General features: G+C 32.2%; 1 protein-coding gene across 1 annotated transcript; it reads right to left on the bottom strand.

Moving 5' to 3' along the window:
- Positions 1-390: 390 nt before the first annotated feature.
- LOC139857549 (B3 domain-containing transcription factor FUS3-like) lies at positions 391-12,906 on the bottom strand. Its single transcript, XM_071846360.1, has 6 exons — positions 12,477-12,906; positions 3,482-3,571; positions 3,063-3,163; positions 2,871-2,917; positions 2,698-2,774; positions 391-771 (listed from the first exon to the last, which is right to left on the bottom strand). The coding sequence occupies exons 1-6, from the start codon at positions 12,810-12,812 to the stop codon at positions 391-393; spliced, it is 1,032 nt and encodes a 343-aa protein (XP_071702461.1). The 5' UTR covers positions 12,813-12,906.
- Positions 12,907-13,728: the final 822 nt, after the last annotated feature.

The following is a 13,728-nucleotide window of genomic DNA, read 5'->3' as shown; positions in this document are numbered from 1 at the left end:
TGTTAAAAAAAGAGTACGTCTTCATCATGATATTGATCTGCAACTTTTATCACCAAGGGAAAAATATCATTAATAATTCTCCACTTACTAAAATCTAAAAAGCAGCAGGCATAAATCATAACAACCTGGAAATTATAAAACACACATAAAAGTAACAAACCAAGTAACACAATTAAAACATACAAACACACATTCGATCAATCATTCATAATACTTGTACACAAAGCCTAAATTACCAAGGAGTTCTTAAGTTGGATATTCGAAACGAAAGCAACACAACAGAGACACAATTAACAACAACATCTACTGAGTTTTTCACTCAGCTACTTATTTTGCACTTCTACATATTACACACAACATCATCATCCATGCATCATCATATCAACCAGCTTAGATCTTGTAAAGATCATCGATAGACAAGTTATCGATTGCAAAGTTAGGCTGAGCAGTCGGGTAGCTCGACATGAATCCACCCAAAAAGTCAAGCGGAGTCATAAAGTCATTCGAATAGCTCGTATCGTACACGAAATTCATCCCCATCTGATCCTCTACAGTTGGTGCGTTCATAGGGTAGTAGTTAATGGGGTAGTTGATAGGGTTAAATAGCTCGATATCAAGACCAGTCCATGGACAGTTTTGATTCATCAAGGTAGTAGTGTTATGTTGTGCAGGTGCTTTGCCTGATGATTGATCAACCTGAGTACGTAGATTTGGTTCCACCTCTTTCTTCCCATATTCATTGACTTCAAAACCTTTGACCGCGTGTATTACCTGATCAAAATGAGATTCTTAATTGATATATACATTGAAAACGGTTCACATATATGGACTAGTTATCAAGGCTATATGTATATAATAACTGATTTATGATGATCAGTTTGATAACACGAGATAGGGTCAATGTGTCCATGATGTTTGGAGGTATAAATATCAGATAATTATTAAATGTTTTGATGGGTGACTCAAGGATATTGTTTATAGTTTAGCTCAGATTCGTGTTTATGATTGTGTATGTATGTATTTGTATATGTCGTGTATGTATATATGTGTGTGTTTATGATGAAGATGATGATGTTAAACTACAACATCAAATCTGAATGATATGAAGATATAGATGCAGTAGTAGATATCACACCTAATTGTCAAAATTCATAGAATGAAGGTTATTAGAAATGTGAAAGGAATTGGTTATGTGTTTGTGAGGTAAGGTGTGAGTGACTAGTTACAAATGGTGCAAGGGTTAATGAATGTAGGTGTGGATCGTATTTATACTCTTCCCCACTTACACCACTTATATAAACTACAACATACACCATATTTTAGACCTAACAGACACAAATTACTATGTCTATAAACGGATGAGTTTTTTCGGTTTAGGCTACATAGAGAACGGCATATTTATACTCTAATGTGCCTAACTAGGATATCATCATGTGTCTGACCGCTCCAAATATGCTTTTAGTGACGTTTGAATATAAGACCTCATGTTCAAAGAAAACTTCATGTGAGAATAGAACCCTAACTAATAGACTATCTTGGGATGGTTAAATCATTATCGTCTCAACAATTTAGAAGGTCCCAATAGAAAATCAAAATGAGTCCTTACAGACGTTAAATATGACGTTTTGGTGTGTAGCAAATTATGTTTATAAATGAATGAGTTGTTCTGTTTAGCTAGGCTACATGGAGAGGGGGATCTTTTTACTCTAATGTATAACGTCTAACTAGGTTATTATGTGCCTGGTCACCCCAAAATACACCTTTAGCGAGGTTTTAACCTGAGACCTCATGTTCAAAGAAAAACATCATGTGACGATAATATATAGAACCTCAACCACTAGATTATCTTGGAATAGTTTGGTAAACTATCACTACAAAAAAAAAAAAAAAAAAAAAGACTTTTAGTGACAAAGGTTATTCGTCACTAGTAACACTAAATTGTTCATAAGTCAAGTTAGTGATCAAAATAGACTGGTCACTTCTCGTCTTGTCACTTAAATCCGTCACAAAACATTATTAGAGACCGAAATACTAAAATTGACCATTTGTTTGGTCATTAATATCGTATAGTGATTAAAATTTAATGACTACCTTTTTGATGGTAACTAAATAATATTAGTTACTAAATAACAAGTCGTCACTAAAAGATCATTACAAATTATGAACATTTTTCTTGTAGGTGATATCTAGGGAACATTACAAAAAAATGAGCTTTAGTGACGAAGGCTATTGATCACTAATAACACTAAAATGGTCACTAAATCAAATTAGTGACCAAAATAGGTTGGTCACTTCTCGTCACTATAGATCCGTTACAAAATATTTTTAGAGACCAAAATACTAAAATTGATCACTATAGTGACCATTTGTTTGGTCACTAATATTATTTAGTGACCAAAATTTAGTGACCACTTTTTTATTGGTAACTAAATAACATAATTAGTGATCAAATATTGAGTCATCACTAAAAGATCGTCATAAATGAGCGTTTTTCTTGTAGTGTAATAAATAGATAATGACCATATATACTAGCTAGGTGGATAGTAAGATTTACGTTACACTTTCTAGTGTAGCATGCATGCAGTTGGTATGGAATTGATTATACGTAGTATGTGACTGCATGCTTGATAACCAGATAATTATTCAAAAACACAAAGATATATAACCAAATAAATGTGAAAAGAATAGCATGCTTACATAGTTCTTATTCACTGAATCTCGATACATCATAATAAAGTCACCCACTTGCAGCCCATGCTCTTCAGCAAATTCCCCTGACAAATTAAGATCAAGAATAATTTGCATATATAGAATCAAATATATTTTTTGGCATTTATTGAGTAAACATTTAATTTAATGATGGAACATACCAGTGCCCTCAAGAACATACATACGGCTGTTGTTATTTGGCCAGTACCTGTACAAGGATCAGAAGCAAATCCCAGTTGCTTGCATGCATGTTTATATATAGAAAGAAAATTCCAACCAAATATAATAAACTATATTAAATGATAATGATTATTATTATGCCATTTATTTTGTTTTCAAATGGTTAAACTAACCTAAATTTAAAACACCACGTATGCATGGTATCCATGTCATCCATCTCCAAAATCATACCTTCCTTAGCAACCAAATTTGGAAGATGTGTTTCTGTTGGTTTCTGCATAGAATTTCATATAACTATATCAAAAGCACCTAATATTAATCCATGTCACCAACTATAAAGTTCATTAAAAAAATACTAGTATCTTATACCAATATTTAATAGGTAAGGATCAAGAGAAAAATATATTTTTGGCTTATACTCAGTGATGAATATTTCATTGGATATTATTTTACACTATTCAGTAACAGAAACATAATATGGATAAAAAGGTTGATTAGGAGGTCCCTATAAAGTATACTTTCCTCTTGATCCTTCTCCAATATTTTGTAATTATAAATTTATAAATAAATCTATATAATAATAAAAGCTAACCTTCGGCAACACAATTCTTTTGAGTACACCTACATCACTCTTTTGTAGCTTTTTGCTGAAGAGAAATGTCAACCTTCCGTCATCAACAATCTAATAAAGAGAAATATACATTAGATGAAATCTAAACATAGCGAAAGAAATAATAAACTACATGAAGCTCGAGATTTCACCAAAAAGGCACAATTCCATATATAGAAAGAGCCATTAGTGTTTTGTAGTATATATAATATAACTATCCATTGCAAAAGTGTATTAAATTAAAAATGTTATCATTTAGATCAACAACAACTCATTTTATTAAATAAACAATCAATACATCCAATTTATCAAAATAACATGGTATCAGAGCATCAGAGCTCGACAATATGTTCTCCATCCAAGAAACAATTTATATCACTAGATACATATCAAGTTGTACAATATTCTCTCCATCCAAGAACCAATTAATAAGTTAATTCTCATGTACAAGCTCAGTTTTTTATGCTTCAAACACTCTAAAATGTATTTATAAGAGCATCATCAAGGAAAAAAGAGGGTTCTTTTTCAAAAATTTTCACATGTAATGTCATTTACATGGAAAAAGGATTATTCAATATACAATATCTTTAAGGAAAAAAATTACACCAAAGCTTACACCAAGGAAATGTTGAATGTAAAATTAGATTAGCAAGGAAAAATTGTTATATCAAAGTTTGACAGTTTATTCCTTTTTAAAAAATCTAGCTATTATGCCAAATACCTAAATACATCTAAAAAGTTAACAGGTACCACGTATTAACTACTAGCTACTATCTATCAGCTACACACTAACAGTTACCAGCTATCAGTTACCAAATTGCCAGTTTTACAAAACATGCCCCTAATGATAAAAAAGAAATTCTAAATTATATTGTAAGGTTTGGATGGAAAGTTGGTGGGTACTAATGGGCTTAATAAGCTATGTTGTGAACGATCGGTTTTAGCTCAACAACATGTCTTACACATATGCTCATTAAGACTATAAAATCAATTGGTCATAGGGGAGGCTCACATGTGCTTATATGCATATATTAGTTTCTTCTAGTTTTCAATTTAGGACTTTGATGGTGCACCCATTAACCGATTATCTCTAACAATTACCCCTTTAATCGGTTTGTTCGTGTCATTTGTTCATCATACATATAACATTTAACGCGGCTCTCCGGGATACGCTATTCAACATATGGGCTTTTCCCGAACAGATGACCTCTTCCTTTGCCAGGTTCAAATACATCCTGATTTGAACCTCCGTAGCCACAATGATTATACTAACGTGCATTTTTTGAACTATAAGCTACGTGAAATTCCCTTCAATCAGTCAACTTTAACGCGTTCGGATCAACAAGTTCCAAAAACTTTTCTACCATCCTAGAAACCAAACCTCAAACCTCACAGGCTCTACCAATTTCTTGTACCAATAGCTAGCTTCTTCCAGTGAACCACATGATCAAAGTTTAAGTTGCTACCTCGCATAGATACCATTTATATGATCGTTTTTAGCCCAACAACATGTCCTACATATAAATCCATGAATTCCACGGTACTCTAAAAATCAATTGGTGATAGCGGGAGGTTCACAAGTGATTATATGCATACATTAGTTTCTTTAAATTTCCTATGTAGGACTTTGATGGTGCATCCATTAGCTGATTATCTCCAACAATCGCTCATTAACCGGGTTTGCCCATGCTACTCGTTCGTCGTATATGTAACGTTTAACACAGCTCTCCCGGATACGTTCTTTAACACCTCAACTTTTCCCGAACACACGACCTCTTCCTAAGCTACGTCTAGAGTCATCCCAGTTTGAACCACCATAGCCACAATGATTATACTAACTTGTTATTTTCTTAACTATAAACTACTTGGAATTTCCTTTAGTTTGGACAAATTCAACTCGTGCGACTTGACCCTCCCTCTATCACAACTGAGTTTAAAGTACTAGAGAACTCATTAGTTTATATGTAAATTATGATTTTTGGCTAACAAGAGATTCTATAAATGGTATTAGAGCGGAGTAGCAGCTTCAACTTTGATCCTTTGGTTCACAAAAAAAAAAAAAAAAAAAAAAAAATTGAAAAAAATAAAAACCTTTTCGTTGGAGGTACAAGAAGACGTTAAAGCATGTTTGACTTATTTTCTTGTTCAGTGCACTAGGCTTTTAGAAGAATTCCGATCGAGACGAGTTGAAGTTGTCAAAATAGGAGTGTATAAATGCAACCGAGAAGTTAAAGGGCATTCCAGGTGGTTTATTGAATACACATGTTAGTGTATATTGTGGCTATGTAAGTTCAAATTGGGATAACTTTGGACGTAGCTGGGCATGGTAGTAAGTCCGAGAAAAGTCGAAATGTTAAAGAACTTGTCCGAGAGAGCCACGTTATATGTTACATGTGTGATGAGCGAGTACCATGGATAAACTAATTAAGGGATGGATTGTTTGAGATAATCGATTAATGGGTGCACCACCAAAGTCACACATATGAAATTAAAGGAAACTAATGTATGCATATAAGCATTTAAGAACCTCCTCTATCATTAATTAATTTTAGAGTACTAGAAAATTCGTGAATTTGTCCTTCGAAAAAAAAAACATGAACTTATATATAGGACGTGTTATTCGGCTAAAAATGATCTTACTAAGTGATAGAGATTCTTAAGTGTTTATATGCATACATTAGTTTCTTTAATTTTTATTTTAAGACATTAATGGTGGATTGTTAATCAATTCTCTCCAACATGTTGCATTGCAAGTGGTCTATGATAAACTTTACATACATAAATTATTACTATTCATTTTCAAAGATACTGCTTTCAAGTGTCACACTTTCATTAAATGAAATAATATTAATTTAGGTTGACCTTTTCACCTTTTGTAATAAACTTTAAAGTTTATAGACCACAAAAAGGGTCAGGGCCTAGTTAACAATAGCAAACAAATTGACCCAAATAAGGTTACTGATTTGCAAAATAATAAACTTACCACAAAAGCAAATTAGATAAAGGAGACCCATAGATAACAAACAAAAGAAAACTTCTATAGTATTTCATATTGGTAAATTTCAGATTTTTAAAAAACCAACTAAATAATACTTGTACATTTCTTTCTTTTTTGCAACATAGGCCACCTTGGTAGTCAATGCAATAACAAAAAACTGTAATCATCTTTGAATTAATAATTTAAGAGGCAAGCTCTCAAAAAACAAATAAAAGAATTGAAAAGAACACAAACTGAAAGGTCTAGCTAGAAACTGCAAATGAGTAAAATTTAAGTATCTTTGGAATATAATTGTCAATTAATCTAGTTTATATATATATATATATATATATATATATATATATATATATATATATATATATATATATATATATATATATATATATATATATGGACATGTTCAAACGAGAACCACAAAAAGGACGAGAACTGCGAGAACTCTTTAATTACATGGTTTATATGCATCTATATTCAACAAATTGCCTATAAGTGTTATCTATGTTCATATCATTGGCAAAAAAATATTCACAACCACAAATTACATGTTCAATTGTAAATTATATGAAATGATCGCATGTTACACAAAAACATCTGCACATGTGAACGAGAATATATATATATATATATATATATATATATATATATATATATATATATATATATATATATATATATATATATATATATATATATAGTTAAACTATAGGTTTTTTCAAACTATTTTTTGTTCAACCTTATTCTACATCAATATTTATATGTGATTCAACCTACTCAAATTTGAAAATCCTTGTAATTAAGTGGTTATCACAGTTCTCGCCCTTTTGTTGGTCACATAGCCGAAACTGCATTAACTGCACATTAACTGGAAAGTTAATATATAATGATGTTTTGCAATTTTTAAGCATAGCTCTTTAGACTATTCCTATCAAGGCGTGAAATGAAGGCGTTTCACATGCTGGCATGTTTGACGGAGTGTGACGCTAGTTAACCCTGCATTACTTTCCGGCGTCAGTAACATATTCGACGAAAAGGCATGAGGGGTGAGATTAAAAACCAACCAATCAAGGATTTAGTAAATATATATTTTTATCAGCAATTTATTTTTTTCCATCTAATTTATAATAAGATTTTACCACATCATTCTATAAATATTTGACACAAAAATTTAACCTTTTAGGTTAACGAATGTCAAATACAGCCATAGTCAAAAACTCACTTTTTCACTAAAATGTGCAGAATTTGCCTCTGACATTTTTTTTTTGGACAACGATTGGGATCACCGGAGGGGGACTAAACCACCCGTTGCGATCATCTCCCGTTTCGAACGTCTGACCTCCCCTAAAGGAAGCAGGCTACTAGCCGCTGGACACATCATCTGACCTCCCCTAAAGGAAGCAGGCGACTAGCCGCTGGACACATCACAACTTCAATCTGCCTGTGACGTTACAACTAGAGAATACTTTGATAGATAGATAGTAGATAGGTTTAGAGTGATTTATTATTACTTGTATAATGCGTTATTGGTACATCATTAATCATTATCACTAAGACATTTATAGTAAAATAATACTAGCAACCACCTTTAATAACACCTTTAATAATATAAGCTGCCACCACTACTACTAACTTTTTATCCACCACGGTAAATGTTCATCCTAATCCTAATATTTTTCATAAGCTAGTATTATAATAGTCGTATACTAATATCATTATCTTTTATAATAGCAATATTAGGAGTCCTTTGACGTGGACCATCACAGCTTTTCTCACCGCCCGATCATATATGTTCCATGTGTCAAGAACGTTCCATCGAATAACTGTCATAAGACAGGCTCTGCGTATAATCATCATTGGGAAGCACCTCATGAACAACTGTCATTAGACAGGCTCAGACAGCAATACTGCCGACGGGATTCGAACTCAAGACGTTCTACACCCATGAATGCGGATAGCTAGGGTACAATTCAGGCGATGCCTACTTGGTATTAGCCTTTTTAAGTTTAGAATTGTTCAAATTTGCTACTTGCGGTTTAAACATGTTGAAGTATTAATACTGTGTATAAATGTAGTCTACAGTTCACTATCGATCTACTATCTATTATTTTGTGTGTTTTGTATTTCATATTAATATTAATACTATATTATATTTTCTAGTTTTGTGTGTGCTTTAGTATTCATAATATACTAATATTATATAAATTATATTATATATTTTAATAATAAGGTCAACAGGCTACTTACTTATATTATTATTACTACTATTACTTCTTGTATATATTTCGGTTTCATGAGATATACGTATTACCAACATATGAATACTTGAGGTAATGTCCTTCAAGTTTAGAAGCGGGTAGACTTGGAGGGTCTAGATGAAGTAATAGATTAGAGAGCCCGACTAGAATTAGAGTAGGTACTTGGAATGTATGAGTATCGACTAGCAAGTCCTATAAGCTTGTAGATACCTTAATTAAAGGAAAACTGGAACATAATGTACGTTCAAGAGACTAGATGGTACGGTGAAGGGGTTGTTAAGATAAACGACCATAAGTTGTGGTTTTCGGGTTATAAGATTGCACAAAACGGGGTAAGAATCATTATGAGATCTCCTTATATGGATTATGTTGTCAATTATCGAGGCGTAGCGATAAGGTTATGTTTGTTATGTTGTTTATTGAGGATGAGACTTTCACAATCATTAGCGCTTACACACCACATGTGGGATAAGGCATTTCGGAGACACGCTAAATAAGGTTGAGAGGGGGTGTCTAACTCAACATTGATTAATTATATGGGACAAATCTCACTAGTCATATTGGGATTGATTTGGAGAGGTATGTGGTGCCCATGGTGGCTTTGGATATGGAGTAAAGTATGAAGAATGTCGCAAAATCCTTCAGTACACCATCGCACACAATTTAGTTATTGAAAATAGAGAATTATGGTGGCTTAGTCACGAGGATCAAACCAAAGACACGATTAAACAGATGAGGTTAAGAAACTCATTGCCGTTGGGGATGGGACACTAGCTGAAAGAAATAGGGTTGATCGGAGATATAAAAAAACTAAAAGAGAAGTTAAGAAGGCAGTTCGCCTGCAAAAGAAAAAGTATATGGTGATCTTTATAGGTGATTAGACTTTAAAGAAGGAGCAAATGAAACTACAAAATAGCTTAAGCTAGAGAGTATAAGAGAAGAGATCAAGATAACATAAAATTTATCAAAGATGAAGATAATGAAAGCATAGTAAAGGAGAACGAAAAATAGAAATTAGTAAAAGATGAAAAGAATATTTCTCGTCTCTTTTTGTCGGGGAAGACCCGGGTGTCACAACAAATTAGAGGACACGGTTATAATAGAGTATCAAAAGAACTGTTTCTGCAGGTTTATTCCACGAATTAGAGGACATGGTTATAAAAGAGTATCAATGGAGAAGTAAGAGTGACTCAACTAAAAATGGGGAGAAATAAAGCAGTACGATCAGATCCCCATAGAGGTGTGGCGGTGTCTATGAGATGATTGATTTAGGTGGTTAACGAATCTTTTCAAAAAGACGTTTAAAAGCACTAAAATGCCAACGGAATAGAGATACAATGAGGTTATTCCCATATACAAGAGTAAATAGATGCACAAATATGTAGTATAAGATTACTTGGCAATACTATGCAACTTTGGGAGAGAGTGGTTGATATTGAACTTCGATGTGAGACAAATGTATCGAAGAAGCAATTTAATTTCATGCCAAGACGTTCTTCGATGAGGTGGTTCATACTATTAAGAACCTTATAGGGATGTATGGAGCAAAAGAACTTATACATGACTTCCATAGATTTGGAAAAAGTCTATGATTGTGTTCCGTGAAGGTTGAAATTATATTAGAGCTATTAAACATATGGACGAAGGTGAAAAATCTTGTCTACGAATGCCATAGTATTTCCCAGTATATATATATGTAGGTTTACACCAAGGATCGACACGTAGCCTTTTTCTTTTCTATTCGATCCTTGACGAGATGTCACGAGGGATAAGGGCGAGCATCTCATGGTGCTTGTTTTTTTTCCAGTGATAATGTCTTAGTATCGAAAACTAAAGAATAGCTAAATAGAAGACTGTGGATATGAAGGGAGGCCTAATAACAAATGATCTACGGATTAGTAGACAAAATTCGAAATACCTTAATTGTGACTTCGGCACTAACGTAGACGAACACAATGATATAGGTGGATATTCACATTAGGAACCAGATTTTGCATCCGCAAGATTCTTTTAGATGCATAGGCTCAATGTTCCACGAATCGGAGATGATTTGTGAGGAGAGACTCATCATATAAAGGCTATATGGTTAAAGTGGAGAACAACGACCGCGGTCATGTGCGACAAGAAGGTCCCTCTTAAACCAAATGGGATATTGTTCAAGGTGCAATCAAATCTACCATGATGTGCATATTAAAGTGTTCGCGAAGGCAGAAAATAGAAGGATGAAGGTGACTGAAATGAGGATGCTTAGGTGGACATGTAGTAAAACCATGATTAATATGATCCCAAATGGTGTATATAGGAAGAATCTAGAAGTTGGGAGCATCCTCAACAAGCCAAGAAAAGAACGTCTTCGATGGTTTGGCATGTAATGAGGCACCCACTAAGTACTCTAGTTAGAACAGTAATAGCTCTCACAGTTGACGACGTAAGGGGAATGAATAAACCTAAACATAGGTGGGAGGATATAATGAAGCTCGACATTAGAGAACTTTTATTGATCGATGATATGACTTCTGATAATAATGTATGAAGGTCTAGAATTAGAATTGATGAATAAGATTTTTCATATAGATAGATTTATTCTTTAATCCTATATTACTGTTTACTATACATATATAAATATTTACTTTATGTACTGAAACTATATATATATATATATATATATATATATATATATATATATATATATATATATATATATATATATATATATATATATATAGAGAGAGAGAGAGAGAGAGAATTCATGTAGAGAGAGAACCTGGAGATCATATTTACGCGAGCGGTATTTTTGACATTTATCATTAATTTCAAGAGTCGGTTTTTTATTTAAATGAAAAAACACATGGTTCTATGAGTTTTCTCTAATCAAAAGTTTTCCATGGATCCTTTCATTATATGTGTGTGTGTGTGTGTGTATATATATACATATATATATATATATATACATATATATATATATATATATATATATATATATATATTGAAAAGATCCAGAAATAACTAAGGGTGAGAGAGAACTCATAGAACTCACAGATTAAGCTCAATCTGCACACATATTGAGTTCAGTTAGTAAGTTCTCTGAGTTCTCTCTTATCCTTGGTTCTCTCTAAATCTTCAATATATATATATATATATATAAATATATATATATATATATATATATATATATATATATATATATATATATATATATATTATATGTTACATATTTTTTCTATTGTTGTGTATTAATCTTTTCCTCTCAGTCTCGTGTATTTCAAGTATGTGTCATTCTTATTTGTATACATTTATTTATATTATTATTTAGTAGTGGTAGGTCCTTTTAAAAGGAGTCTATTTGCTCTCAAGCAAATGGATAGATGACTTTTTTTTTTCTCCTTGCGGATGAACAAGAACGTCCTCTTATACAAGGGTACAAATTATCTAGATCTCGCCGCTTTCATACCCCAAATTGTGTATTCTTCTTGTTGTATTTATAGTAAAATATCCAATGATTGGTAGATGAAATGAATCAGTAGCAGAAACTAGGCAAAAGAGGAAAAACAGACTTCAAATCAAATAGTATCATATACGGAGTATATATAAAAATAAATTGTAATCTATCAGATTGACGTTAGTAACACATCAATAATCAATAAATATTAAACAAAATAAATATAATAAATATAAATAATTAAATAATAAAAAAAGAGAAGAAAGAGTATAAAAAAAGAAAAAATACACTTGTCCGGAGTGGAGTAACAAACGGAGTAAATGACCGAAAACGGTGGACGGCGTCGCTGGAAGTCCCTCTGAATCTCGGCATCCTTTTCTTCTTCAAAAATTCAATTTTTGCAGCAGCAACCAGATCTCCTTCTTCATCAACATTATTAGATGATTTACCATCATCATCATCAACATCAACATCAACATCATTATTAATATAAAAGCTTTGATTTTTGTTATTATTATTATCACCATTATCAACCCCAACAAAATCAATCCCCATTCCCATTCCCATATCGATATCCAAACACCCACCAAATGCCGATAAACCACACGCCTCGTTCCTCTCCATTTTTTTTTTTTTTTTTTAGGGTTAGGGCGGCTGCTTGCTTGTATTGTTGTTGGTGTTGTTTAATTGGTAACAATTGGGTCTTATTGAAAAGTTAATTTTTTTCCTATATTTAGTAAAAAGAGTTGTGACATTTGTAAAAATTACGTTATTATTCATCATCTATAAAATTGTGAGATATTGGGGATTGTGAAAATTGGACCAATTAAAGTGATGACGGATGGAACCAAATACAATTGTATCGGGGTTTAGGTGGTAAGTGATGAGTTTGTACAGGTGTTGAAAAACTTCTGAAAATTTATTATTATGGGGAAGGAAAACTATTTTTGTGTTTATTTTTGAAATTTTGTTTAGTTTTTTACTAATATTAGCAGTTAATTAAAATTAATATAACCAGCCAACCACCTTCAGTATCTTCCACTAATTATCTATTTGTTTTTCTTTTTGTGTATATAAGAGAGACTTGAAACAGAGATGAAAGAAAAAATAAGAGATGAAGAAGAAAGATGACGGTGGTGTTATTTTTGAAATGTGAATAAAACTATCATTAAATTCCACGTCAGATTTTGGGTCCCATTTTTTTCTTCTTCTTTGTTATTGACTTTGCTATAGAAATCCTTTTATTTCGCCAAAACGTACGTTAAATGAATTTTTTATACGAGTAGTTTCTTTTTCGTTTTCTGATAACTTTATCTTAAGTTACGAAAGATGGTTTCGATAAAGATTTGAAGTGCTTATATTATTATTTTAAGTGAATAGATAGATTTTTAATTAATCAAAAGAAAATTTATATTATCTCCCATATACATTTACGTGTGTGTGTGGCTTGCAAGTACTCGTTAGTAACCGTAACTAACCGATCATAGCAGTTTAACATTTAAAGAACGTACACACCATTTAACGATCTTTTAATATTCTA

This window comes from Rutidosis leptorrhynchoides, chromosome 7 (assembly GCF_046630445.1).
Source record: "Rutidosis leptorrhynchoides isolate AG116_Rl617_1_P2 chromosome 7, CSIRO_AGI_Rlap_v1, whole genome shotgun sequence".
Taxonomy (NCBI): Eukaryota; Viridiplantae; Streptophyta; class Magnoliopsida; order Asterales; family Asteraceae; genus Rutidosis; species Rutidosis leptorrhynchoides.
Note: the sequence above shows the minus strand (reverse complement) of the source record. Positions and strands in the feature narration are given on the sequence as shown.